The sequence below is a fragment of the Trypanosoma cruzi genome, genomic scaffold (genome assembly GCF_000209065.1).
Source record: "Trypanosoma cruzi strain CL Brener 1047053516421 genomic scaffold, whole genome shotgun sequence".
Classification (NCBI taxonomy): Eukaryota; Euglenozoa; class Kinetoplastea; order Trypanosomatida; family Trypanosomatidae; genus Trypanosoma; species Trypanosoma cruzi.
Window position 1 is genome coordinate 29,917 of NW_001849403.1, and position 26,531 is coordinate 56,447.

Below are 26,531 nucleotides of genomic sequence, written 5' to 3' on the forward strand. Positions count from 1 at the left end.
GAACGGGAAAGAAAGTGGCGGTAGTACAACCATAAAAATAGTGTGAAAAAATATAGATAGATAGATAGATAGATACCGGTGCATCAGTTTCTAATCGCCGCCCTCCAAGAAGAAATGCAACGCATCTACGGCTCTGCTGTTTCTGCTGGAATGATAAAATAGTAAAGATTGGGGTGCAGCCGCAGTGGGGCGAGTTTCGTGGCAAACTCCGCAGCATTCGTCTGGGTTGTCCCTCCTACTCCTCCTCCTTCTCCCCCCAGATGCGAGTCCAGAGGCTCATACCCCATCCCTTGCACATTTATCCGAATGAATTCGTCTGCGTGTAAAAGGCGTTCAATAACCCTCCCCTTCCGGTCTGCGTTCATCTTGTTGCTGCTTCTCACCCGCTCCAGTATGGCGTCAAGCGTGTGGTGTGCGCCGAAAAGTGTTGGTTCTGTGCATATCACAGGAACAACGCCAATAAAGCGATCCGCAAGAACCTCAGCGACTGCAGTGAGATATGTCATCCCGGCCCCTGATGGATTCCCGAAGGACGCCACCGCCGACGGTGCACCTCCACTAATTTCAGTGTCTTGGCCAATAAAAATGTGGTACTTTGCGTTGTACAGACGCACAAGCATAACGGCCTCTGGAGCCCCCTCGTCTTTTCCAGACTGTGTATGCCACACGTCACCAAGAGCGGATGTGGGTGCTGTTTTCGTCAGTTCACCGCCCTCATTAATGGCATACACGGCATTATGTTCTTCATCCCCAAAGGTATCAGAGCTCAGGAGAAGACGCAACTGTTTCCAGTGCATGGAAAAGTTTTTCGCGCGCTGCGAAAGCTCTGAGAGAAACCCTGTCATGTCATCATCAATGCCAACAATGTGAACTACCGAAACTTCTGACCTCTGCAGCTCACACCAAGAAGCCATGAGAAACTGCAGAAGTGTGACGACGGCTGACGCGGACCGTGTTTCAGGACGCTCCATTGGGCAAGAATGCAAGAGCGGTACGATAAGTTTTTCATATTCCTCTCTGGCCTTCCGCCAAATTCCGCAGTACTTCTTGTGCCCACCCTTCCAATCCATCATTTGATGTTTCCTGCAGCAATACATGTCCACCTTGCATCCGCCACAGCGCAGCAGTTTGTCCCTGCGGCGACCACACCATGTACATTTGTAGTTGTGCGTTGGAGGTGGCACCGGCGCCACATCTTTAGTAAGAGTATAACCACCGCGCCCATCACTGTGACCATTATCAGGAGCAAAACTTACAGGGGCAATATGATCGGAGAGGAAAAGAAAGACGCGCCTCGCTGCATCCCATTCCTCCGGTGAACGTGGTGACTCCTCAAGAATCTCCACATGCGGAGATGCGATTAAATTATCCTTCACAACAGACCCTGTCGGTCGACGGAACACAACCTTTGGGAATGTATAGCCACTACACGATCCCTTACACAGTGGCTCTGTTGGTGTTTCCATACCAAATGGCTGCGGTTGTGTCAAAATAAAGTCCAAGTAACGGTCAATGTCGTCAAAGGCAATACCTTCCAGTGGTGTCAGCTGCGCAAAGAGTTCGCCGTCCTCATGCATCATGTCCCCGTACACCGTCTCAAAGGAATTCTCGCTGCATAGTTGAGACTGAAGATACAACACCTCGCCGCCGTCCTGCATCAGGTGCAACTCCGCGCCGACAGGCTGTGGCTCCAGTGGGCCAGGATCAAGGTTTTCAATAGACACCTCTTCCTTTTCTACAAAGAGTTTTTGAATGATGAGAACATGCCACCGTTGCCCCGCTTCTTCAGAAGATGTTTGTGACGCCAGTGTGAAGGAGGCAACGTTCCCCACACGCCTCCTCAAGTTCTGGAGAAATACACGACGTTCTTCCAAACGTCTGTCGGTCAACGATCGATTTTCTCCTTCCCCCATACTGCTCACTGCATCGGTAAAATTGTGATCCTCAGCCATATGGAAAGTATTTTTGTACAGCAGTTTGTTTAACCGTGGGAGTATGGCAAGAATGGCGTCGTTGCCTTCTTGGGACGGGGCCGACACGTCTGCTGCCTCTGATGTTCTGCGGCACGCCCACTTTATAGCATCCTCGACAAACACCGGTAGATGACCATCGTCCCACCCCTTCGTCATTCGGCCACGGGGCATCGCGCGATGAAGTTTCACTGACACCTCCGGAGTCTCCTGTGGACGCTGCAGCCGCTCGACTCTCTCCTTGTAGTGCCTAAAGGCCTGCTCGGAAAAGAGACCAAGACGATCGTGTGTGTCGCCCACAGTCACGCACACCACGGAGAAGAAGGAAGGTTGGAGGGCCGGCGGCACAGCCCGCAAGACGTCCGAAATGAGATCCGTCCCCTTCGTCCCCCACAACACATCCCTGCAGGTCCGCGACAAATCATAAAAAATCAGTTGCCATGGAGCAACGTCCGCCGCGCCAAGCATTTCCCTCCCCGCATCAGAAAAGGGCGACGCGAAAAGCATGTGGAATACCGGCGCGTACAGCCGGTTGGCTCGCCGATCACGGGACCACTGACGCTGAAACACAACCAAAAACTCCCATCGTGAGTATCGCTCCGTCAGCCAATTTCCCAACGCGTCTGCCCGCGTGCATGGCTCCCCATGAGAAAGAAAACCCTCAGCAACAGACATGCCACGCGAAGACGGCTCAAATTCTGCAACGCCGAATAAAAAACTTAACAGCAAAAAAACTGCAGGCCTCCCTAAGAAAAAATTTAAAAAAACCGAAAAATTCAGGAAAAAGAAAGATCCGAATTTCTCACGTTCACCCAACGGCACGACAACCCCAAAACAGAAGAGAAAAAAAACAGACACAAAAAAAAAAAATTCAACCTGCAACAACATTCAAAAACACAGATTTTTGTCTCTTCATTTTATTTTATTTTTTTTTGGGAGGGGGAGAAGGGGACGGAGCCAACCACATTCATTTGTGTTGGCGATAGAAGAAACAACAACAACAAAAAAAAAAAAAGGTCTTATCAAAGGGAAAAAAAATAAAGACGGGGCTCCATCATAAATCTTAGCAAAATCTTAACCCCCACACATATACCCTTTGCTCACTAAAAAAAAAAAAAAGTAAAACAACAAGTTATACCCAACACTAAAGTAATCCATAAAAAAATAAATAAATAAATAACACACAGAGAAGAAAAGAAAAAAAATCTAAAGTCCGTTACAAAAGATCACCATCCCTCTGCATCCACCCTCTATGAGACAGGGAAAAAAACAAAAAAATAAATAGAAAGCCCAATAGAACAAAATACACGCCCAAAAACAATATCTAGATTTAAAAAAAAAAAATGCATGTAATGTTAACGCTTATATGTACATATATATACATATATGTATATGCATCAAGTCACATTACTGAACATGAAAAACGAAACCGATTTCTACACGAACTCTCAGTAACAGAGCGATTACCCTCCACAAGCGGCACCGAATCCGAACTGCGTACACCTTTATTCTTCATTATGTTTGTTATTTTCTTCCTCTCCATCTCCGCCGCCCTTAAGGCTGCCTTTTTCTCCTCCTCAAGAACCGAAAAACGTTCTAAGAATCTCTGCTTCTGTGACTCCACGGCCTTGGCGGCCTCGGCAGCCTTACGCTTCTCCGCTTCAGCAACCTTCGTGGCCTCAGCTGCCTTACGCTTCTCCGCTTCAGCAACCTTCGTGGCCTCAGCTGCCTTACGCTTCTCCGCTTCAGCAACCTTCGTGGCCTCAGCTGCCTTCTGCTTCTCCGCTTCGGCAACCTTCGTGGCTTCAGCTGCCTTCTGCTTCTCCGCTTCGGCAACCTTCGTGGCTTCAGCTGCCTTCTGCTTCTCCGCTTCAGCAACCTTCGTGGCCTCAGCTGCCTTCTGCTTCTCCGCTTCGGCAACCTTCGTGGCTTCAGCTGCCTTACGCTTCTCCGCTTCAGCAACCTTCGTGGCCTCAGCTGCCTTACGCTTCTCCGCTTCCACGGCCTCGGCTGCCTTACGCTTCTCCGCTTCAGCAACCTTCGTGGCCTCAGCTGCCTTCTGCTTCTCCGCTTCGGCAACCTTCGTGGCCTCAGCTGCCTTCTGCTTCTCCGCTTCGGCAACCTTCGTGGCTTCAGCTGCCTTCTGCTTCTCCGCTTCAGCAACCTTCGTGGCCTCAGCTGCCTTCTGCTTCTCCGCTTCGGCAACCTTCGTGGCTTCAGCTGCCTTCTGCTTCTCCGCTTCGGCAACCTTCGTGGCTTCAGCTGCCTTCTGCTTCTCCGCTTCAGCAACCTTCGTGGCCTCAGCTGCCTTCTGCTTCTCCGCTTCGGCAACCTTCGTGGCTTCAGCTGCCTTCTGCTTCTCCGCTTCAGCAACCTTCGTGGCCTCAGCTGCCTTCTGCTTCTCCGCTTCGGCAACCTTCGTGGCTTCAGCTGCCTTACGCTTCTCCGCTTCAGCAACCTTCGTGGCCTCAGCTGCCCTCTGCTTCTCCGCTTCAGCAACCTTCGTGGCCTCAGCTGCCCTCTGCTTCTCCGCTTCAGCAACCTTCGTGGCCTCAGCTGCCTTACGCTTCTCCGCTTCAGCAACCTTCGTGGCCTCAGCTGCCTTACGCTTCTCCGCTTCAGCAACCTTCGTGGCCTCAGCTGCCCTCTGCTTCTCCGCTTCAGCAACCTTCGTGGCCTCAGCTGCCTTCTGCTTCTCCGCTTCGGCAACCTTCGTGGCTTCAGCTGCCCTCTGCTTCTCCGCTTCAGCAACCTTCGTGGCCTCAGCTGCCCTCTGCTTCTCCGCTTCAGCAACCTTCGTGGCCTCAGCTGCATTACGCTTCTCCGCTTCAGCAACCTTCGTGGCCTCAGCTGCCCTCTGCTTCTCCGCTTCAGCAACCTTCGTGGCCTCAGCTGCCTTACGCTTCTCCGCTTCAGCAGCCTTCGTGGCCTCAGCTGCCCTCTGCTTCTCCGCTTCAGCAGCCTTCGTGGCCTCAGCTGCCTTCTGCTTCTCCGCTTCGGCAACCTTCGTGGCTTCAGCTGCCTTACGCTTCTCCGCTTCAGCAACCTTCGTGGCCTCAGCTGCCTTACGCTTCTCCGCTTCAGCAACCTTCGTGGCCTCAGCTGCATTACGCTTCTCCGCTTCAGCAACCTTCGTGGCCTCAGCTGCCCTCTGCTTCTCCGCTTCAGCAACCTTCGTGGCCTCAGCTGCCTTACGCTTCTCCGCTTCAGCAGCCTTCGTGGCCTCAGCTGCCCTCTGCTTCTCCGCTTCAGCAGCCTTCGTGGCCTCAGCTGCCTTCTGCTTCTCCGCTTCAGCAACCTTCGTGGCCTCGGCTGCCTTACGCTTCTCCGCTTCCACGGCCTCGGCTGCCTTACGCTTCTCCGCTTCAGCAACCTTCGTGGCCTCAGCTGCCTTCTGCTTCTCCGCTTCAGCAACCTTCGTGGCCTCAGCTGCCTTCTGCTTCTCCGCTTCGGCAACCTTCGTGGCTTCAGCTGCCTTCTGCTTCTCCGCTTCAGCAACCTTCGTGGCCTCAGCTGCCCTCTGCTTCTCCGCTTCAGCAACCTTCGTGGCCTCAGCTGCCTTCTGCTTCTCCGCTTCGGCAGCCTTCGTGGCCTCAGCTGCCTTACGCTTCTCCGTTTCCACGGCCTCGGCTGCCTTACGCTTCTCCGCTTCAGCAACCTTCGTGGCCTCAGCTGCCTTCTGCTTCTCCGCTTCAGCAGCCTTCGTGGCCTCAGCTGCCTTACGCTTCTCCGCTTCCACGGCCTTCGTGGCCTCAGCTGCCTTCTGCTTCTCCGCTTCGGCAGCCTTCGTGGCCTCGGCTGCCTTACGCTTCTCCGCTTCAGCAACCTTCGTGGCCTCAGCTGCCTTCTGCTTCTCCGCTTCAGCAGCCTTCGTGGCCTCGGCTGCCTTACGCTTCTCCGCTTCCACGGCCTCGGCTGCCTTACGCTTCTCCGCTTCGGCAACCTTCGTGGCCTCAGCTGCCTTCTGCTTCTCCGCTTCGGCAACCTTCGTGGCCTCAGCTGCCCTCTGCTTCTCCGCTTCAGCAACCTTCGTGGCCTCAGCTGCCCTCTGCTTCTCCGCTTCAGCAACCTTCGTGGCCTCAGCTGCCCTCTGCTTCTCCGCTTCAGCAACCTTCGTGGCTTCAGCTGCCTTCTGCTTCTCCGCTTCAGCAACCTTCGTGGCCTCAGCTGCCCTCTGCTTCTCCGCTTCGGCAACCTTCGTGGCTTCAGCTGCCTTCTGCTTCTCCGCTTCAGCAACCTTCGTGGCCTCAGCTGCCCTCTGCTTCTCCGCTTCAGCAACCTTCGTGGCCTCAGCTGCCCTCTGCTTCTCCGCTTCAGCAACCTTCGTGGCTTCAGCTGCCTTCTGCTTCTCCGCTTCGGCAACCTTCGTGGCTTCAGCTGCCTTCTGCTTCTCCGCTTCGGCAACCTTCGTGGCTTCAGCTGCCTTCTGCTTCTCCGCTTCAGCAACCTTCGTGGCCTCAGCTGCCCTCTGCTTCTCCGCTTCAGCAACCTTCGTGGCCTCAGCTGCCCTCTGCTTCTCCGCTTCAGCAACCTTCGTGGCTTCAGCTGCCTTCTGCTTCTCCGCTTCAGCAACCTTCGTGGCCTCAGCTGCCTTCTGCTTCTCCGCTTCGGCAACCTTCGTGGCTTCAGCTGCCTTCTGCTTCTCCGCTTCAGCAACCTTCGTGGCCTCGGCTGCCTTACGCTTCTCCGCTTCCACGGCCTCGGCTGCCTTACGCTTCTCCGCTTCAGCAACCTTCGTGGCCTCGGCTGCCTTACGCTTCTCCGCTTCAGCAACCTTCGTGGCTTCAGCTGCCCTCTGTTTCTCCGCTTCGGCAGTTTTTGCGGTTTCAGAATTTTTTCTCTTATCCGGATTTGAAACTGCGTCATTTGGCTTTTTCTTTAAGTTTATATTTTCCGACTCAAATGTTATAAGGCGTTGAAATGTTTTAGCTTTTTCCTCCTCTGCCTTGTGTGCTGCTTTGTTCGCTTGGTTTCTTTCCTCTTCCAGCTTGGTTGCCCGGTTAATGGCGTCCAATTTTTCTTTCTCGGCCCTCTTCACTTTTTCTCGTAGCTTCGTCATTTCTTTTTTGAAATTGGCGATATTATTTTCTGCCTGTTGGAGCTGGGACCGCATTTGACCCTTGTCAAATTCCGACTTTCGCGAAAGCTGATTATATGACTCCTCAAGTTCTTTTATGCGCTCTTCACGGAAGTCGATTTCAATTCTGAGGCCAGTGACAAGGCGGTCTTCTTCTTTGGAGCTGACAGAACTTGTGGCATCGGAGTCAATGTACCCACGCGAGTTTTCCCGACTTCTGGAAAAATTCTCACTGCCCTTGTAAGAAGAGGCTGATGGCGAGTCGCTGCGGATAGCACCAAACATTTATTGTTTGATCGTCACTTTATTTAATTGCAAATTACCTGCGTGTAAAAAAAAAAAAAAAAAGGAAAAAAACCACAAAAAAACGGAGTAACACACAAGCCGCGTAATTGGCATCCGCATCCACACCTCCCCACTTGAGAAGCACACCCACACCCTCTCGGGTGCCAAAAAATTTGCTAAAAACCCCCATCAACCCTGGCAAAGACACTTATATAAAAGACACACATATATATATAATATATGCATATAATAAATAAGTAGAAATTAAGTCCTAAATGCGGTAAAGTCTGTAAAATCATTGCTCCCTTGAACGGGTGGAAATAATACTCCTCATAATGCAGCCATTTTTTTCCCCTTTAGAGACGTACCGAAAAAAAAAAAAAAAAGATAATAAAAATAAAAATCATGAAAACAAACAAACAAACAAACAAAATAAATAAATATCTGTCACTAGAAATCACACCTTTGAGTGCGTTCCGTCGCAAAAGGGCGGTTTCTTTGTCTGCTTGCAGCCGCAAAGATACGCCTTTTCAGTCTTTTTCGCGGTGAACGCCATGGGCTTTAGCTCCGTCTTGTGCTGCTCGTTGTAATCCCTGTGGGAACCATCGCAAAAGGGCTGATTTTTGCTCAGACCGCACGCGCACCAGTAGTAAGTCTTGCCTTCCTCCACATCAACGCCGTAAGGCGCCTTCTGTGGGACTGCGACGTGCGTCTTGATGGAATAAGCTGCTGTGTCGGCCATTGTGGCAATTGCAATATAAGTAGTTTTTTTTTGTTGTTGTTGTTGTTTTTTCTTTGTTTTTATTTTGGCTTTAGATTGATTGAAAGCGCAAGCTTCGCCAAAGACAGCAACCAGAGAAAACGAGTGAGAGGTGATATATATATATATATATGGAGAGAGAGTGAGAGAGAGAGAGAATAAGAATACAAGAAGCCTGGCGGGAGTTATTCCCCCGCACGCCCTCCATTCACAGCACCCAACAAGAGTGAATCACAAATAATAATAATAATCGAAAATGGATTACAATGCCGCCTTCACTTCTCATCAAAAACAGAAAGTGTTTTGCTGATCTTCCGTTTTTCTTTTGCCTTTGAACTAAGAGGATCAGGGACGTCAATTAAAGAAAGCACACGTGCCATGTTTTTCTTTAATTCCTTCTCGAACGTTTCGACAATGTCGTGGAAACGTCCCTGGGTGCTGCCTTCGCCAATTTTTCTATTGGCTTTCTCTCGGTAGGCACCATGAATTTCCATTTGCTCCCCAAGCACGGCAGTGTTGACTGTTTTTGTAGACGTTCCTTCCTGCTTGACAGGTGTAGTTGTGGCAAATTGTCCTTTTTTGTACGCGTTTGGCTTAGCGATCAAAGTACCGCAGACAGCACACTCATTCTCATTTGTAAGCATTGCCTTTGCGAGTTCTAAGCATTGCCTGCAAGCCGAGAAGTGGCAGCATGGAATTACCACCTCTGCGAAGCAATTGAGCTCACAGAGAACACATATCCCTTTAACTGGTTTCGGGATTGGTGTCTTCTCATTGGCTGTCTGCCGCCGAAGCCAAGGAAGCAGAGGAAACGCCTTGTTTGATAGTGTGGTTACACGAATAAAAGCATGTGGGTCATCGGTATCTTCGCTGCTGCGCTCACGTTTTTGATTACGAGGGCCGAGTGTCTGGGATTCTTCCGCGGCCTCTTCGTTTTGTAAAAGACATTCCACCTGCTGTAGACGATTTTCTTCCGTCATTTGCTCGTTATGAGTCACCCCATCCATGTAATGTCTCCGCAATACATTCACAACAATCCTGTCGTATGTGCGTAATAGAGCATCTGACGGCAAGATGTCATTAGCGGCATTTTTAGATGCCGACTGGGCATCCTGACGCTCTGCGCCAGCTGTTACAAGGCGACGAACCTCAAATTTGTACTTTGTGAGGTTTATCTGGTGCTGCTTTACAACAGCCTGCAACAGCGTTTCCAAAGGCACTGCCTCGCCGCTAAATCCAAAGCTGTGATAACGACCAGAAGCCGCTGGATGAGAGCCAAGCAGTCGATACTGCACTACGCCTTCCACTTCCATCCTTCTTTTAATTGGGCCGACTCTTCACTTTTAATGTGCGTCCTCCCATCACGTGTCGCCTCGTGGCAAGGACCAAGAAATTAAAAAATAAATAAATAAATAAAAATAAACAAGGGAGAAAACGTAAAGAGAAATTCCTATAGCATGTATACACAGTTTCTACACAGAGACAAACTCCACTGAAAGACCCTGTTGTGTAAAATAAATTACGGATACGAAAAAAAAAAAAAAAATGGAATGTTGTAACATTTTCAATACACCAGTAACAGAAGAATAATAAAAAAAGAAAAAATAATATTTTTACATCTAAAACTGGCATTGACGCTCGTCCTTTTGCTCTCATCAATCATCATAGACGGTTGCTATAACGGCATTCTTTTTGCTGCCGGCGAAGACGGGGTTTGCCTTCTTTGGTCCCCCCGCAATATAGACGGTGTGCCCATCAACGGTGAAATACCGGTCCGATTCACGGGTTTCCTCAAGCTTCTTTCGAAGTGTACTTATGGCTTCTTCACTGTCCCCGGCATATCCTAAAGTAGCTAGTGGTGATACTCCGTCAAACTGATTCTTTGGCTTTGTCACACGCGGCCGATTCGACGCGATGCTTAAGGACCTGCTGAAGTATCTCTGCTGGTGGACCTGCTTTCTCTTTTCTTGAGCCTCCAAGTTGGTCCAGTCAACGGAGCAGAGAAAGTTGGTGCGGTCAATCTCTTTGTATGCATCCTCGTCTGGTGGTGTGTAGTCGGCCTTCATAACTGTCACAGGGCAAAACAGAGACTGTGCCCCCGTAAACACCTCGCGAAAGTTCTCCTTCTCCCGTGGGGTAGCGACATGCAAAATCCACACGCGGGCCAGTCTCTTACCCAAATCGGAGAGCACAGCTCCATAGTGTTTGATCATCATCCTTACCTCACAAAATGACACTTGGCAGGTGTACTCTGCAGTGTACACCGGATCTTCCTTGTCAGGGTCTAGTGTGTACATCTCCTGGCATATGCGACGAAATGTATTGCGTTGTCTGCCTGTGGCTGTCTTGTTGTACCAATATTCCACCTGCTCGCGACGTTCTGGTGCAAAAATCGGATGGTACTCCTCATGCATAAGGTGCCATTTGACAGACGGCTTCTGTGGTAGAGGCGACAACTTTCTGAAACGAGTGTTCATCCTGTTCTTTTTTTTTGTTCTGTGTGTGTGTGTGTGTATGTGCGGGCCTTCCGGAAAAAATTTGGCTTCGCCGCCTCCGTCCTCCTCCTCCTCTCCTTGAAGCAAACAGAAGAAATCGTCAGCAACAAAAAGGATAAAAAGAGGAAAAAAAAATAGTAAACCATCAGGCCAAAAGGAAAAAGCGTTCATACCACATCTGTGAAACAAAGCCAAAAATAAAAAACACTAGAAATAAACAAATAAAATGCCACCCAATTCACATCAACAATGCTAAAACATACAAAACTAAATAAATGATAAAGGGGGCACAAAAGCATGCGCACCAACCTCCTCATAAGCACAAATTGAGGAGGCATGCGTATCCACGCAGATGCATCTACACGGATGGACCCGCATAATTTTTTGTAGATATAGCGATAAAAAGTTAAAATTGTACTTGTTGTTGTTCCTTCCAAAGTGTTTGGAGCGACACAATCTAAAGAAGACTTTTCTCCACCTGCTGTTGCGCCTCTTTTGTCAGCTTCTCCATTTCAGAAGAGACACCCGCACTTGTTAGAGGAACCTGCACAAGAGAAGAGCTGTTCACACTCACTAAGCCCTTAAAAGCCTTTGTCCATACGTCTAATACCGTTGAGTTACATGTAAGGAGGTCCACACTCCTTGCGGTGCCATGGTGACGGTCAATAAACCAAAGGGAAAATCCGCCTTCAGTCGGAAGATTCAGGCGATGATTGTCGACCCGTGGTCCTCGAATCGTGTGCAAGGACAAAAAGTTTGGCCGAAATGACGCCGAGCGAGTGTTGACCGTGATACCCACAAGCTGCTCTAGAGGGACGCAGCCTGCAAGTTGAACTCCAGCGCGATGCATGGTCCACGCCAAATACGGAATCTTCTCTGAGAATCGTGTTGTCATATCACGGGGAAGCATGCGAATACTGAAGAAACGTTCCTTTGGCGACGACTTGGCCTGGTAGCGGACGAAGTATGCCCCCCGGCAGCAAAGGTCAATGTAGTGAAGGAACACCTCCGACATGTGGTACTCCACGAGATCAGCGTACTGTGGCAAAACAAACCCGCGGCTACGGAAAAGACTTAAAATAATGGCATGACGTGGATGCCGCGCCCATGCAAAGATGTGCGATTGGGATGGACACAAGACCTCCGGTGGCACAACAGGTTCTACGTCCAGATCAAAGAGGGCCGAATCCCTAAACGACAATTCTGAATCTTCCGATGTGGACGAGAAAAAAGAGTCTTCGAACGATGAGGAATGCGGTGTGCTGGATGTGATTCTTCCCATGTCGCCGCGCAGTGCTCGCCCTGCTTTAGCGGGTGCAGAAGCACCTCGAAGGTTACCATGCAGGAAATGGTGGGCCACCCTCTGCCAACCTCGAGAAACCGGGCCACGCGTATCGTCGTGCCTGGCAAAAGTCGCCAAGCCACTATTGACTTCATTCCGTTTGTTCGCCCTCCCAATATCATTGTTGCTTCTGGCACTGGCGTACCCCTTAATTATGTTTCCGTGGCACGGTTCATCCAATCGCGAGGAGTCAACACTCTTACCAGACACCTTCACCTTCGAAGTTCCTGCAAAGAAAAGCGCACTCGTGTTGTGTGGCGTCGGGGAGCTCTGATCATAGGCACTTATTGTTTCGTTGTTGTTGGTGTACCTGCTGTTGTTGTTGTTGTTATTGTTGCTGCTGTCGGTGGCGGCGGCGGCAGCGCTGGTGAACGCATTCCAGCCTCGTGATCCTCCCGAAGTGGCAGTTGAGTTGGTGGTGAATGGATCATGCCTCTCGTTGCCCAAAGCGTCCAAGTCAGGACGCTCAGGCAGCAAGTCCCCGCTCCTGTTGATACTTAACTTCGGCACAAAGGCAGAAGGAGGCACATGGGTGCCGCCACGTCTCATGTGTGTTGTGTGCCAGTGCTTTCCCGTCAGAAGGTTCAAGACCCCCTCCCAATAAAACGACGCAGCCTGAAAGCCTCGGAATAAGCAAAAAAAAAAAAAAAAAGAGAAAAAAAAAAGTTTTTTTTTTTTTTTTTTAAATCGAAACAAGAGAAGAGTCTCAGAAAGATACAAATATGTGCATGCATGCATGTATCAAAAAAAAAAAAAAGTACCGTCTTTGTAGATGCGCCAGCATTACGTATGATAAACAAACCCGCTGCTTCTACAGCTGTGCCAATTGTCATCCCATCTCTCATTGGGGCGGTCCTTGTCATTTTAAACCACTCAACTTAAGAGTCTTCCCTTCCTTCGTGATAGCGCACGTACAGATCCTTGAGGTCCTGCCGCAACCTCTCGACAGTATCCCCCATCTTCTCAATCTGCTGCTGCATTCGCTCCATCATCCACGCCGTCATCTCCTCCACTGTCACAGCATCATCACTGCACCATGCGTTACACGCGGCGAACCACTCTGCCCACCATTGCGGCATGGTAGGAGGGTAGTAGCGATCAGGCAGCATCGCTGGCAGGTATTCAGTCTCGACATGACGGACAATCCAGGCCCGCTTGGCATTGCGCCGATCAACGGCATCCGGCAATTTTCGCTCCGCGCAAGCCAATTTTTTCCCACGACCATGTGTCCCCTCTCTTTGCTCAGAGCCATGCAGCCGGCGGTAGCTTTTTGACGCAGCCCCGTACGCAATGGCGATCCTGTCGGCAAAGTGGCGTCGCCACGACGAATAAGAGCGTCGACGGGAATTTAAGGCACTTCCATCACTTGTCAGTGAGCTTACTGATAAACTATCACGACTATCCCCTCTTACATTTCGCTGAATTAAACTTCCGTTTTTTTCGCTGCGGCAATCGTTAGCAGCACAGCTTTCCGTAGATGATTCGCCAGCAAGAAAAGATGTATTGGTACTATTAATAGTATTATTAGTGGTAGCAGTAGTGGTAGTATGGGTAATTGGATCACATTTTGCATTGTCCACTCGTTTCAGAGAGGAAGATCGTGATGACACACTCAATGATCCCCCATTGCTTTCGTAATCGTCAAGAAGATAACCAATGGTGTGGACAACGCCCATTAAATCATCTTTTTGTCCCATCGGCTTCCCCAAGAGACCACGTAGACTATGCCACCATCCCCTGTAGGGTCGCTCGTACAGGGAATGCATTGGCGGAGAGTCACCGGTGTTGACACTACCACGACCGTAATCAATAATCTTGAAAATGAAAACAGGTACATCTTCAACAGAGTTTGTTGACCCGCTCTTGTCGTGACTAACGCAATCCTTATTTGCAGCATTGTTTAGGATTTCCCTGGAGTTCCAGCAAAAGTTCTCGGGTTTAATGCTGCGGTGAGTCACGCCCAGCTGGTGAATCGCGCTAAGCGCCCGCAAGAGCTCAATGCCCACGACGCATAACTCCTCCTCATATAAAACAAATCTCTCTGTGAAGGCAAACAGGTCAGGACCCAAGAGCTCCAACCCGATTGCGACATGACCCCCTACTTCCTGAGTAAAGAAAAGTTTTGGACAAGGAGGTGGGAAAGAACGTGTAGACAAAAGCAAAGATGCAGTGCATCGGCCACAATTAGGTGCCTCGTTAACTTCATCATTGGCCTCTGCATTCGGTTCCCCACGAAAGCGGTTCAAATACCTCAAGCAATGTATCTCACGCTGCATGTGACTAGAAGACGAAGATACAAACTTCAGCGCCATAAATGTGTCTTCTGCCGTCGTTGTATTTCCAGCATCGGTCCCATCGCAATCAGCCTCTCGACATTGTTGGGGACTGTAAGCTCGTGATTGCTGCTTTTTCCGGGGAGCCGCCTCACGATCCTCAGCAGGTGCGAATCCACCCTCATTGGCCCTCCGCGCCAAAAACACTTGACTGTTGTTGCCGCTCTCCATGGGACTCACAATGTGGAGAGGAAGTGAAATTCTCTCTGGAGAAACAGGTGAAATGGAGCGCGATGACAAAGATGACGATAAAGATGATGACAATACTAATGATGATGATGACGATGATTTCATGGTTGATGCTATCAAAGAGGTTCTGTTGTGACAATTGCCGCCAACCTTGAAGGAGTGCGGAATTTTCCCCTCGCCGACATCAACGCCGCTTTCCTCCATTAACACCGTCGCCATCCGCGGCAGAACATCAGCACAAAGACCCACATCCTCCTGCCTGGTTCGCTTCGCCGGCATGCCCTTCTCAACTAACAGCCCCGAACGCCTGCACGAGTGGTATTGCATTCTCCCTACGATTGTAAACCCAGCGCTGTGTCCGTGCCCAGTGAGAGCCAAAAGAAAAAAAAAGGCAAAGAAATAGGAAAAGACACGAACAACAAACAGAAGAAAAAAGGATTTGTTGTGAATACAAGTGCTTTAAAAAAAAGGAAAGAAGAAATACAAAAGGGTGGCGGCGCGGAAGGAAATTCATAACAAACGGGGCGCATTACTTCCACAAGTGTTCTCCGTAAGAAGTAAATGTACGGGGCTACCGCACAACTACCCAAAATGATACATGGTAAAAGGAAAAAAAGAACCCGTTGATTGCCCCCATATCCCCCAGTTTGCACTCGTGCAGTAAATGAAGTACACAACTTGGTGTTTCGTTATCCCCCCTCCCCCCTTATCTCGCTCCTACACGCCTGTGGGTGGGTGTTTTTTCACGTCTGTGTTTAGGTGAGTAGTATTTACATCAGGGGGACGGGAGACGCATATAATGAAGTAACTAGCATTGATGTTGTAAAATATAATTTTGATGCTAATGTTTTTTCTTTTTTTCCGTTGTTGTTTGCTTCCTTACTCTTCTATTTTCCTTCCTTTTCGCCCGATGCTGCGGTTCTTCTTTCCCTTCCCTTTTTTGTCGCGGCTGCAGCCCTCGTGTTGACGTACATCTCACTCTGTCGTTCTCTTTTCGTCCCCTCCGCTCGCCCCACCCACCGCAGAGACCAACTCTGTTTGGTTTCGGCTACACATATCCGCGGGGTCTACGTGGGTTTCTCGTCGGTTTCCTTCGGAGGAATAGTCCCGTTCGCCTCTTCCAGGGCCGCGGCCGCAGGGGCCTTCCGCTCCAACTCCTCCTGCCTGAGGCACACCATGTCCACCACAGCCGGCAGCACAAAACTGTCAAGCATGTCGCAAACCAAATTTTCTGTTGCATCGGCATCTAGAAATTCCCTTGCAGGCGTCGGAGGCCTCTCCAGGCGACTGCACTCCGCAGCAATTGCCTCTTCCATTGCACACTCCTCCGCAGAGGTGGTGTACAGCTGGTGCGAGTAACATTCAACAACGTCTTCGATGGCGCGGATGTAGGCGGCGTATTGCACGGCCTCCTTGTCATGAAGGATACGCTGTTGTGCACGGAGCTCAGCTTCCTTCGCCTCACGCTCCGCCCGAACAGCCTCTGCCTCACGGCGGAGTTCCTCCAATCTGCTAAGGTCTCGTTGACGCTCTAGTTCATGGAAGAGGTAATCTAGGGTTTCCACAATAACATCACCCTGCGCTGCATCCCCCAAACTCTCAGCAATGGCCTCAAAACGCTTCGCCCTCTCATCCATTTCCTTCTCCTCTGGACTGCGTTCGGCATACTTTGCATTGGACGCGGCCTGGAGTTCTTCGATGAGTCCACGGCATCGTTCCTTGCCATCAAAGAAGTCATTCTGAACTGCACGACCCCGAAGGAGGCGCTGAAGAAGAATACAGGCTTCCTCCAACTCCTCTCCTTCATCGTCCTCAAGCTCCAACTCGGGTGTGTCAGGACGTTGGAGACGCGGAGTGGCGCGATATAGCTCCATAATGCGCATCTTCTCTTCCGGGGAGTCCTGCTTATGAATCTTCGCATTGACATATTCAAGAGCATCCACAACACGTGTTGCCTCACGCCGCTGGTACAGAGTTGGTAGGGAATTAATGGCGTAATTTTCCGGGGCCAAAAAGGCATCCGCTCGAATCCGTTGAATGCGTGGCACCTTGGTCTCCTCCAGCTCCTTTACACCTTCTTCAATTGTAAGCATGGTCGGTCTTACATCGTAGTGCCGGAAGTGATCGGAAGGCTCCTTCATTACGGGTGACATTGACCTTCCGTGTGTAACCTGCGGCGTAGTGGCAAACATGCCGTTCTTGGAGTGAAACTCAATAAGATCCTTCTTTGGCTTGTGCGAATCAATGGGATCCACCGCGTACATTCCACAGGCTACGGAGGGTGCAGTTTTAGAAGCCTCATCTTCCAACAGCCTCTGACCCTTCAAAATGCGCTTCACCTCCGTCCGCTCAATGGTGCGCCTCAATTCGGCAAGCTTTTGTGCCTTCACATTCTCTAAGCGAAGAAGATTTGCTTCCTCCCTTGCCCGCTCTCGCTCCATCAGAGCATCACGAATACTGTCAAGACGGCGTTGGCGAATTTTGGCCATGTGGTCTTCACATTCCTTTCGCTCCTGTTTTTCCAGTTCATACAGGGTACGGTAACGCTCTTCCGCGGACTTCGCATCTGTCTCTGGCGGTAGTGACGCCTCCACAGCGCGTCGGCGCCGCAGTCGCTGAATGAGCTCCACTTCTTCCATACCGGCAGGCAGGCCGTCATTCCACTTCAGTTGACGGATGCCCAGCACCTCCGGATTGGGGTCCCCACCCTCTGGAATGTAATACTCGGGCGTATATGGGACTGTCTGTGCCTCGTTCTCGCGATACACGGTTTGCATCCCTACGTCACGTGATACTCCGGCTCCGTCCATGGGTGTGGTGAAAGTCCTTGAAGTCCCCGCTCCAGCGTGGTGGACCCGCTTCTTTATGGCGGGCAGGTGGTGCGGCCGCGTCTTCTGCCCCGACGCCGAAGCGGTGCGTTGTGGAAATAAGGCAGCTGCGAGTTGGCTCCCTGTCGGTGTTGGCGTGTTGGGTTCACTCTTAGCAAAACGGACATTGTCAATATCTGCGTACAACGTGGGAATACTGCGCGCCTCAACGGGCCGGCGAAAAAACCGCACGCGGTCACGACCGGCCACCTCCGTCGTAAAGCCGTGCGCCCCCAGCACAGATGTGGGCTGCCGCTGCTTTTGCGCGTAGTACATGGCGAGGCGAATGGCCTTTGGAAAAAAATTGACTGACAGATGCCAACAAAAAAAGCGTCGACAACAACAACAAAAGGCGAGTTAGGGGATGGTGGCTGCGCGTGGCGGAACACCAAAGAAGTAAAATTAAAATGAAAACAACAATCGCTTCCTTCCCTTTTGCTGCCAGCACGGTTGGCAAACTCCACTAAGAGGCGCAATTTTAAAACTATGAGAGGAAAGAAAAAGAGGCACTCAAATATAATGAGGCATACATACAACAAAAAAAACACATGTCTACCCGCTCCCGAAGACACACACACAAAAAAAAAGGAAAAAAAAAAAGGAAATTACAACGTAGTACTCACTCCTCAGCACTCCTCATGATTCCGCTGCATTCCATCGAAAGATAGATGCCTTCACACGTCTATTCACCCCCGTCAGGTACGGTCGGAATGTGTAAAAGGTGTAAATCATAAACGGGAAACGAAATAGTTCCAGCATTTCATTGATCAAGAATGCAAAGCCAAAGTCCACGTATGTGCCCCAAGCCTCCACACGCATGTAAAACCACTCCTTGTCCACGTAACCCCCCAATAAAAAAAACATGAACTCATACGCCGTTTCCTTTTTAAGAATCCCCGTTGCAAAGCCCACGTAAAGTGCAACAAGACAACCCAGATAGGCAAAAATGTAAAGCAGCGTGAATCCCAGGCCTTGTGCCTTAAAGAAATTAATCCCCTTTCGCCAGCGCCGCACATTGTAATCCCGCATCCTGTCCATTTCGGAGTCAAACACGCGATCTGTCTCCTCTGCAATACGCACAAACCGTTCCTTGCGTTCCTTTGAATTTTGCAAAAGCTTCTCCTTTATCGGATTAACAGCAGTCGCCTTCGCATCTGCCTCGCTCATGTAATCCTTTGTGCTCTTCGTAATCCACGGGGCTGAAAGAGCACGCTTCTTCTTGTTGATCCCACGCAGTGTAGCGGAAGTCTGTTCGTACTGCACGCATCGCACCGCTAAAAAAATTGTACCGGAGTGGGAGCAACAACTACTGGCAATTGATACAACACGATGAAAAACAGAAAACCGAAGCGCCACGTTGGAACGGCCAAAAGGACTCCTCTGCGTCCATAGGCGTTGGATGCGAATCATTCACGACCAGCCACACTCTCTTTCTCCTCTGTTCCAGTGCCCGCGTATGTGAATATGACAATTTCGTTATGTCCACAATCTCCCTTTCACTCTCTCCCCTCCCCACAATACTATATATATATATATAATATCGACAGTAAGAAACAGTTGCCCGGTACCACCCCGCCAAAGCCGTGCAACCCCTTTGACGCTGCCGTCACCCCTCTACGCCTACAACGTATTCTGGTTCTCCGTGTCCTTCTTTTTGGCCGCAGTAGAGAGCAGGAAGAGTACGGGGTTCAAGCCTCCACCCAAAGCCGGTTACCCACACTCAAAAGACAACGATCACCAAAAATAATAATAATAATAATAATAATTAAAAACTAAAAAAAGGCAAAAAAAGAAAAGCGGAGACACGCGCAATAATACACACAAAAAAAAAAAATTCAAAAAAAAATTTTTCTCTTATCTCTTCCCTTGAACGAGAAAAGAATAAATGCTGGCCATCACTGATTTGTGGGAGCGCACCCGTTGTCTCAAAACCGCTGCGGTGACGGCATCACTTCTCCGACGATCTCCAACTCTGCCCCCTCAGCCGCCGCGTCGTCAAATGAAGGCGTTGCCACCGTGGCCTTGACCACCCGCTGTTTGTCTTTAAAGAATAGAGCCGCTGCGGACTCGGCAGTCTGAGTCGCGCGAATCAGCTGCTCCACCTGGTCCTCTTCCTCCTCCTCAGCGGGGATTGCGGATGCGTCATCATCCTCGACGTCATCCACATGATCCTCCCGTTCGTCGTTGCCGCCATTATCGTCAAAAAGCACATCCGGCCCGCCTGCGGCAACCACGCCATCATAATCATCATCAGCCTCCTCCGCGAGAATGTCATCCATTCGGCTCACGGCTCTTCCCTCGCCTCCGCCTGCACCGTTGCCGTGAGAAGCACGGACACTATCACTACTTTTGGTGTCACTATTTCCACCGATCTCGTCAGACGCATTGCGCTCACCCCCAGGGTCTGGCTCGGCAAGAGCGGCATTCATGACGGCATCCAAGCTCAAGTCACCCGTCCCTGCTGCTGCGGTGTTGTTTTCGTCGTCCAGCCACTCGAAGAATTCTTCCTCCACGGCACCCCGGCCGTCTCTGAGACTCGCCGTAGCGGGATGCGGCGCACTTTCGTCGCCCTTCTCGTCATAATCATCTCCTTCCATGCGACCAAACATTTCTTCCACAGTGGCAAGCGGCACCTGCTGTGCTGCTACCGCGACATCACACCACAGCGTCGCTGTTCCCGGTGATGAGTTTTTTGTCGATGTTGTTGTTCTTGTAACGGTGAGGCGATGGGTGTGACGCAGGGCGACGGTGAGCGATGCGGAGAAGAAGAGAACACGGCGCCACATCGTCGCTCCCGCCAAAGGGAGTGCACCCTCTAAGATAACTATCCGTCTATTTCTATATACTTTTTTCTTTTAATCTATCGGTCCCTTCCGTTAGCTCCAAATAGACACACAGGAACGTTTAGGTTTGCATCCACATCCGTTTCACAAAATAAACAGATTAAAGAAACAAACATATAACTTTTCAGATTTAAAAAAAAAAAAAATAGAGACAGCCTCCATCGCGTCATGGCAGAAACATTGCTTTTCCCCGTGTAATTCACGCGCAAGAAGCAACTCAACTGTATTTATCGTTGAGAGTTTTTCGCACAAACAAACACAGAAAAACACATGCTCTCTCTCCCTCTAGTATCCATGTTCCCTTCCCCTGTGAACAATTAAAAAGCCTCAACAAAAAAAATATGCACAAATGCAATGAACGATAAGGCGCGCACAGGCAAAAGAGAATTGTGCGCATGCGCAAAAAAAAAAAAATGTATATATCTACATTGAAGTGGCAGAAGTGTGGGACGTCCGCATTCTGTCAAAAAACATGATGGCTCGCATGAATTCATTTGTCGCCATGCCATCAAGTTCCAACAGATTTTCATATCCTCGGCGCCAGTCCGCATGCAGCGCCTCGCGTCCCTCACACTCCTCCGTCTCCAAAGTGCTGAAGGAATGAGCCACACAATTTTTTTGAATTGCTTCAGGCTCTGGTTGAATCCCGTGCGCGACAAGGATTCGTGGTCTTCCATTGTCCTCACTCGTCGAATTCGCGTAGTCCAACGTGTTCTTCGAATTGGTCATGCAACCACGTTGGGTCAAATGAGATGGCAGAAGTAAAAAAACACCGGAGTCGGCGTCGCTATCGCTATCGCTATCGCTATCGCCATCGCCATTTAATGAACGCCAGGAGTAGGCGTTTCCTTCCGCATCGCTGCTGCACGGCCTGCTTTCTCTCCTCTTCGGTGGCATGCGCCTTGTGCCAGTAAGCAGACGTGTGTATTGAAATTTATGAAGAAGTTGAAGGTCCATCCAGTGCCCCACCGCCTCGTGCTCAATGCCCTCCCGTTCGCTCTGCTCTTCAAGAAGAATCTCCTGCCGCTCTCCCATGGACACAATCCCCCACAGTACGGAAGTGTACTTCGGCTGTGCCTCCCTTTCTAGCTTTGCCCGCTCCTGCTGCTCCTGCTCAAAAAGGGCGGCAATCGCCGCCTCCCACGCAGTACGTAGACCGTCACGAAAGGCGTTGCAAACAGCTTCACGCTCGCGCTGCTCCATTCCTACACGAAGGCGAGAGTGCGACGATGATGACAACTCACGAGGAGACAGAACATTGGAGTCCGTGGTGGCTCCCGTGTCTAAAAGACTGCCGCAAATGTGAATTCTCCTCAACTCCTCCTCACGGATGATGTTCTCCATCTGCAGCAAGACGGCGTCAGAAACGTGTCGCGAGAGCCAACAATTACACCGCTGCTCTTCCAGATGCGCAATGCCGTATTCCTCCAATTGCATGATTTCTGCTCGCGCTTCCTGTTCCTCAAGACAAAGACCCGCCCTTGCCTCTTCCAGCCACGCATGCTCGCTGTCGAGAAAAGTCTCCACGTCACTCTGCTCAGGCCGCTCTATCATGCCTTCGGACCCAACTTCTTCAACGAACAGTTCATCGTATCGTTCGCCCTTCGTCCCGTTCCGGCAATTCAAAGATGAAACCACCCGCAAATCGTCCTCTTCATCTCGTTCTTCCCCTGCGCCGTTTGCCAATCCCAAACCCACTCTTCCAAGTCCATCAAAGAAGAAGCGGTCGTTGCTGGCCGAAAGAAATGTGTCCGATGTAGTCGTGCTGGGAGCTTGGCCACATACACACACATCCAAAGGATCGAAATGAGCATCCGCAGATCCCCACAAATCCCCTATTGGCAGTGATTCCCCTTTATGATGCCGCACCTTGTTTGCTGTCCCGTCATTCTTGCTTGCATCCTCCTTCAACTGAGGCCTCTCTGGGCCATCCCTTCTCTTCTCGCCAATCTGTCCATTTATTCCAACAAAGACTCGTCCTTTGCCCTCGGCAACCTGTGTCCCTCCATTTGCAGCCAGCATAAGTCGCCCTCTACAACCTTCCTCTACAATATCGATGAGGCTACGCGCCGCCATCTCCTCGTCAAAGATCAGAAGCTGCTGCTCCACAGCCACGCCATGGCAGCCGCCCCCTCGCTTTTTATCCCCCCACTGCCGCGCTGAAGGTTGTCCGGCGAAACCCTTGAGAATCCCCTTCTGCTGCACAAAATACTTTGAGGTTTGGCTGGCCCGTAAAGCGCTGAGAAAATTTAACGACTTCAATTGTGCAACAGGAAGTCTCAATTCTTTAAAAGATGCCGTCGTCCTCTCTTGTCGTTCCTGTTGCTTCAGACAATCGAGCAATGAAATCGCCTCTTCCTCAATCCGTTGCCTATTCTTCGCCTCTCGGTCTCTCAACAAGAGCAAAAACTCTACCAGTGCCCCAATGTCATCGCGACGCCTAGAAATTTTCCAGTCAACAAGGTCATCCCCAAGCGGGCGCCCATGCAAAAGCGATGCCAAGCGTATCGTTGGGCTCTTCGGTTGGCATACATGATGCGCATCACGGTTGCCATAGTTCGCCATCGTACAGTTTGCGTAGTGAAAATGTCTCGATGAGGGTGATGCAAAACGGGGTTGCTCACACGGCTTCGGTGCCAAAGGACGGGATGAAGAAAGAGAGGAACTCGGGGTTAATTTCGCAAAAAAGAGCTTCTCAGGGGCAGGCGACATCTTTGTCTGGTGTGGCGTCAAAGTTTGTGTGTAACGGGGCGGTGAATGCACAAGTCCAGGTGTCTGCGAGCCTACTCCCCAAGATAAAGTGCGGTACGTGCCCCTTTTGCACGAGACCGTCCCCGCGCATTTCGGAATGCCATTCCGACTGCATGGCGAAGCGGTCCGGTACGCACTGAGTGCAGAGACCTGGGGCCTTTGATATGACTTCCATGGCGGTTGTTGTCGTTCTTCAGATGCCGCCATCCAAGTCATCGCAACAGCCAAAAAAAAAAGAAAAATGTGTGGGAAAGACTGCGTCCGTTACCGTCCCTCTCCTAAACGGGCCCCTCTCCCCTCGTTTTTTTTAGGCTTGCCTCCCACAGGAGCTGCTTGGATGCGAAAAAAAATAAAAAATAAAAATTGAAATAAAAAAAAAAAAGATATATACTTATACTTATATATATATAATAGGAAAAATAGCCACAAAAAATGCACAACTCACACCCCACACAAAAACAAACAAACCAAAAACACCCAGCTATTCATCCATGCACATACCAATACCTGTGTATAAATGTCTACATGTAAACATTTAGCCCGAAAAGTTCTATTCTGCCTTATCCGACGTGGCACGTGATCAATAATAATAATAATAATAATAATAATAAACAGCACTGCGTCAATGGCAACTTCTCCACGGCCATCAAAATATGACAGCAGTGGCAAAACGAAGCGCAAGAGCTACAACAATCAATGACCTCTTGAAATAAACAAAAATAAGAGAGAACAGGAAACGTAAAGTAAAGCCCACAAACAGAGGGAGAAGCCGCCAAAAAAAAAAAAAGGGGGGGGTGGAGGTTGGGGCTCAAACACACACACACAGGAATATGTACAAGTAACAAACAAAAAGAAAAAAAAAAAAAAGAGAGGAGGGGAGGGAAAAGAAATTATAAATACATGTATGCGTAAAATGCAAAATAAGCACTTGATTCTGCATTCAAAAAAAGTCACGTCCATACTTTTTTGTCCCTGTCGCTTTCCCCTCCTCCCCCATTCCTCCAAAATTCTTCTTTAGTAATAATAATAAAAGCAGCACAAAAATAAAAACAAACGGAATAACCACAAAAAATAAGTACAGCGGAGGACAAGAATGGAAAGACACCGCAATGGACATCACAAAATTTGATAAAGGCCTTTGGGAGAAGCCGTCATGGCGGCAGAAAACATGGTCTCAGAGAGTGTGAAAACAATGCCCCTTCTCTCCCTTCGCCCCCCCAAACAAAAAAATCCTTCGCCTCCACCGTCGGTTTTTTTTTTTCTTCTCCTTTCTCATTTCAACTTCCGCCCTCTCCCCTTTTTTTATTCACAAAGGATCTATGATGCACTTCCCTGCCTCCTCTCTCCCTCTCACAACACCGAGAAACAAGAAAACAAAAACAAAAAAAGGAGAAGGCACACGCCAGCATGCACACATCTATACATTCCCCAGGGAATGTGCGTGTGTACGCAATGAAGTGTGGAGCAAAAAGAAGGAAAAAAAGAGAAAAAGATGCAGGGAGGGTAGGGGAGTTAGCTGTACAGTGGAGAGATCCAACAAACAAAAACAAAACAAAACAATGTGGAATAAATATATATAAAAAAGGAACAAAACAGAAATGTAGGAAAAAAAAGAAAGAAAGAGAAAGAGATTTTAAACACCGTGCAGTCATTTGGAGGTCTGCACGCGTGTCATTTGTATCCATCCTCTTCTTAATTCTCTATGTGTAAATCGGTAGGCGATGTGCGCAGAGCGCATTGGCATTGACAACGCACAGCCACATTATAAAATATACACAGAAGAATATTACACTAGAAACAGTAACAACTCGTTCAACTAAACCAGAAAAAAAAAAATCAATTACTTCCCGGCTCATATTGCGCCCGCAAGCCTCCTTTTTCACTCTATGACAGCTGCTATTCTTTCCATCCCCCCCGCCTGCGCTGTGAGCAGGCCCGAAGTGAACACGTGGAGGAGGCACCACGTGCAAAAGGTGGGCAGCTCAAGCCTGAGCAGACAAAAAAAAAAACACGGCCAGCATGGCGGCCAGAACACTTGCGCAGACAAGCATCAAAAGGGGGGACAAGGGAAAGACGGAAGCACACACTGGGATAAAAACCAAAAGGTCCACACACACAGAAAAAAAAAAAGTGTACTTGACAAGTGCGGGCCGCACTAAAATCGCCTCAAAACGAGACGGTGAAACGAGATAAATCCCTCATTGTCCAACCCGCCCGCCCTCTCAACTCACCACTCACGCAGCGGTGCGAAACCCGCAGTTGCGGCGGTGGTGACATTCCCTGAAGGGGCACATCATTTGGTGACCCCCCACAAACATGCCCTGCGCGCCAACGAAACACAACAACCCCGGCCAATCCCACTCTTCTCTCATCCCCTTTCGATCTCGTCCACCTCATGTTTTATTTCATTTTCCTTTTTTTTTACGCAAAGAAGGCTAGAATTGCGCGGAGCACAAAACTCCTCTCAACTCTTCATTTGCCGCGACCAGTGCATTTCACTCTTCGCCGTCTTCGCACATTTTTTTTTTTTCTCTCTCCCTCGCAGTCATCACCCGCCGCGCAAAACGAGAGTATATATATACATATAGCATGCACGTGCCAGTACATCCGTAGAAACACATGAGGGGGACTGCTGAGAGCAGAAAAAAAAAAAAAAAAAAAAGAAAGCAAAGCTTCAATCAAAACTGCGCATATGTGTAAAAAAACACAACATAATGAAAAAAGAGAAAAAAGAAAAAAGAGATAGAAGGGAAAAAAAATAACATAAACAATTACTATAAACTCGCCCACAGCACATTCCCAAGAAAATAATTTCGTGGATGTATATTTGTTCCAAGAAACACATCCTGCACGCTCCGCCACATTGTCTCATTCCCCTGTACACCACAGAAACGGGCGAAAATAGTGGGAAAGACAGTCATCGTCGATCCATTTCACAGCTGCTTTTCTTTTTTGTCTGCACTTTTCTGTCTCCTTCATTCACCGCAGTTTGCATCACTCAAATTAGAGAGGTGCCCTATGCGGTCCAGGGATAACACAGAACACAATTTTTTTTTTTTTTTAAAGATGTTTTCAGCGAAGTTCACACCGAACACCACGTACCGGTGACTTCAATTTAAAGGCTCGCCATATACGTAACTTCATTTCGCTCCCGGCGGTGGCGAGAAGCGAGTTGTCGGGAGAAAGTGCCATGTAAAGCGAGGCAATGTGTGGACCGACAAACCCACTCAACCGCTCCAACCTGGCGCCGCCATCCTTCAGCTGAAACAATTGCAGAAGCCCCGCTCCTCGCGTGGACTCACGGAAGAGAGTCATGTGTGGCAACGGCGGTCGTGCCCTCGTCGCTTCAATACGATAAATAAAACGACGTGCCAGTGCTGGAGAAAGCCCAAGTGTCATGCCGCCTGCACCGTTGCCATTCATGCGGTTATGGCCTCCTCGTCCCGAGACACCTATGGGAAGGTGTTGGCCGACGGATGGAGCTTGGGGAAGACCCTCTTCTTCACTGGAGGAGCCGGACGAGGCCCAGTCTTCGGGGCCACCAAAGCCGCCAACAGTGATATTATCAGCGACGCGATGCACGTTCCCATCTACGACGGGCGGCACCCCAATTTTCTCA

The 26,531-nt window shown here is 49.7% G+C and overlaps 11 protein-coding genes across 11 annotated transcripts, besides 26 other annotated features; all 11 read right to left on the reverse strand.

Moving 5' to 3' along the window:
- Positions 1-25,538: part of a sequence feature (heterozygous, non-Esmeraldo-like haplotype) that runs on past the window's edge.
- Positions 53-75: a microsatellite.
- Tc00.1047053506303.70 (hypothetical protein, conserved) lies at positions 126-2,645 on the reverse strand (the record flags this gene model as incomplete). Its single annotated transcript, XM_810700.1, has 1 exon — positions 126-2,645. One exon carries the CDS (start codon positions 2,643-2,645, stop codon positions 126-128), a length of 2,520 nt encoding a protein of 839 aa, XP_815793.1.
- Positions 3,127-3,150: a microsatellite.
- Positions 3,334-3,364: a microsatellite.
- Positions 3,373-7,332, reverse strand: Tc00.1047053506303.80 (hypothetical protein, conserved; the record flags this gene model as incomplete). Its single annotated transcript, XM_810701.1, has 1 exon — positions 3,373-7,332. One exon carries the CDS (start codon positions 7,330-7,332, stop codon positions 3,373-3,375), a length of 3,960 nt encoding a protein of 1,319 aa, XP_815794.1.
- Positions 7,379-7,404: a microsatellite.
- Positions 7,703-7,735: a microsatellite.
- Positions 7,742-7,764: a microsatellite.
- Positions 8,098-8,140: a sequence feature (T-rich).
- Positions 8,227-8,250: a microsatellite.
- Tc00.1047053506303.90 (hypothetical protein, conserved) lies at positions 8,368-9,405 on the reverse strand (the record flags this gene model as incomplete). The annotated part of the gene is made up of 1 exon (XM_810702.1): positions 8,368-9,405. One exon carries the CDS (start codon positions 9,403-9,405, stop codon positions 8,368-8,370), a length of 1,038 nt encoding a protein of 345 aa, XP_815795.1.
- Positions 9,483-9,518: a microsatellite.
- Positions 9,678-9,708: a sequence feature (AT_rich).
- Tc00.1047053506303.100 (hypothetical protein, conserved) lies at positions 9,748-10,569 on the reverse strand (the record flags this gene model as incomplete). Its single annotated transcript, XM_810703.1, has 1 exon — positions 9,748-10,569. One exon carries the CDS (start codon positions 10,567-10,569, stop codon positions 9,748-9,750), a length of 822 nt encoding a protein of 273 aa, XP_815796.1.
- On the reverse strand, positions 11,045-12,478 carry Tc00.1047053506303.111 (hypothetical protein, conserved; the record flags this gene model as incomplete). Its single annotated transcript, XM_810710.1, has 1 exon — positions 11,045-12,478. The coding sequence occupies one exon, from the start codon at positions 12,476-12,478 to the stop codon at positions 11,045-11,047; it is 1,434 nt and encodes a 477-aa protein (XP_815803.1).
- Positions 12,214-12,273: a microsatellite.
- Positions 12,565-12,594: a microsatellite.
- Positions 12,596-12,617: a sequence feature (AT_rich).
- Tc00.1047053506303.120 (hypothetical protein, conserved) lies at positions 12,808-14,778 on the reverse strand (the record flags this gene model as incomplete). Its single annotated transcript, XM_810704.1, has 1 exon — positions 12,808-14,778. The coding sequence occupies one exon, from the start codon at positions 14,776-14,778 to the stop codon at positions 12,808-12,810; it is 1,971 nt and encodes a 656-aa protein (XP_815797.1).
- Positions 14,495-14,551: a microsatellite.
- Positions 14,828-14,886: a sequence feature (A-rich).
- On the reverse strand, positions 15,519-17,594 carry Tc00.1047053506303.130 (hypothetical protein, conserved; the record flags this gene model as incomplete). Its single annotated transcript, XM_810705.1, has 1 exon — positions 15,519-17,594. One exon carries the CDS (start codon positions 17,592-17,594, stop codon positions 15,519-15,521), a length of 2,076 nt encoding a protein of 691 aa, XP_815798.1.
- Positions 17,955-18,728, reverse strand: Tc00.1047053506303.140 (hypothetical protein, conserved; the record flags this gene model as incomplete). Its single annotated transcript, XM_810706.1, has 1 exon — positions 17,955-18,728. One exon carries the CDS (start codon positions 18,726-18,728, stop codon positions 17,955-17,957), a length of 774 nt encoding a protein of 257 aa, XP_815799.1.
- Positions 19,061-19,084: a microsatellite.
- Positions 19,141-19,169: a sequence feature (AT_rich).
- Positions 19,244-20,104, reverse strand: Tc00.1047053506303.150 (hypothetical protein, conserved; the record flags this gene model as incomplete). The annotated part of the gene is made up of 1 exon (XM_810707.1): positions 19,244-20,104. The coding sequence occupies one exon, from the start codon at positions 20,102-20,104 to the stop codon at positions 19,244-19,246; it is 861 nt and encodes a 286-aa protein (XP_815800.1).
- Tc00.1047053506303.160 (uncharacterized protein) lies at positions 20,585-23,128 on the reverse strand (the record flags this gene model as incomplete). The annotated part of the gene is made up of 1 exon (XM_810708.1): positions 20,585-23,128. The coding sequence occupies one exon, from the start codon at positions 23,126-23,128 to the stop codon at positions 20,585-20,587; it is 2,544 nt and encodes an 847-aa protein (XP_815801.1).
- Positions 23,258-23,293: a microsatellite.
- Positions 23,495-23,523: a microsatellite.
- Positions 23,753-23,802: a sequence feature (A-rich).
- Positions 24,448-24,543: a sequence feature (A-rich).
- Positions 25,539-25,555: a sequence feature (haploid, non-Esmeraldo-like haplotype).
- Positions 25,555-25,578: a microsatellite.
- Positions 25,556-26,531: a sequence feature (heterozygous, Esmeraldo-like haplotype).
- Positions 25,611-25,683: a sequence feature (A-rich).
- Positions 25,985-26,531, reverse strand: Tc00.1047053506303.171 (hypothetical protein, conserved; the record flags this gene model as incomplete). Its single annotated transcript, XM_810709.1, has 1 exon — positions 25,985-26,531. A coding segment is annotated over one exon (547 nt), but the record flags the coding sequence as incomplete, so codon positions are not given.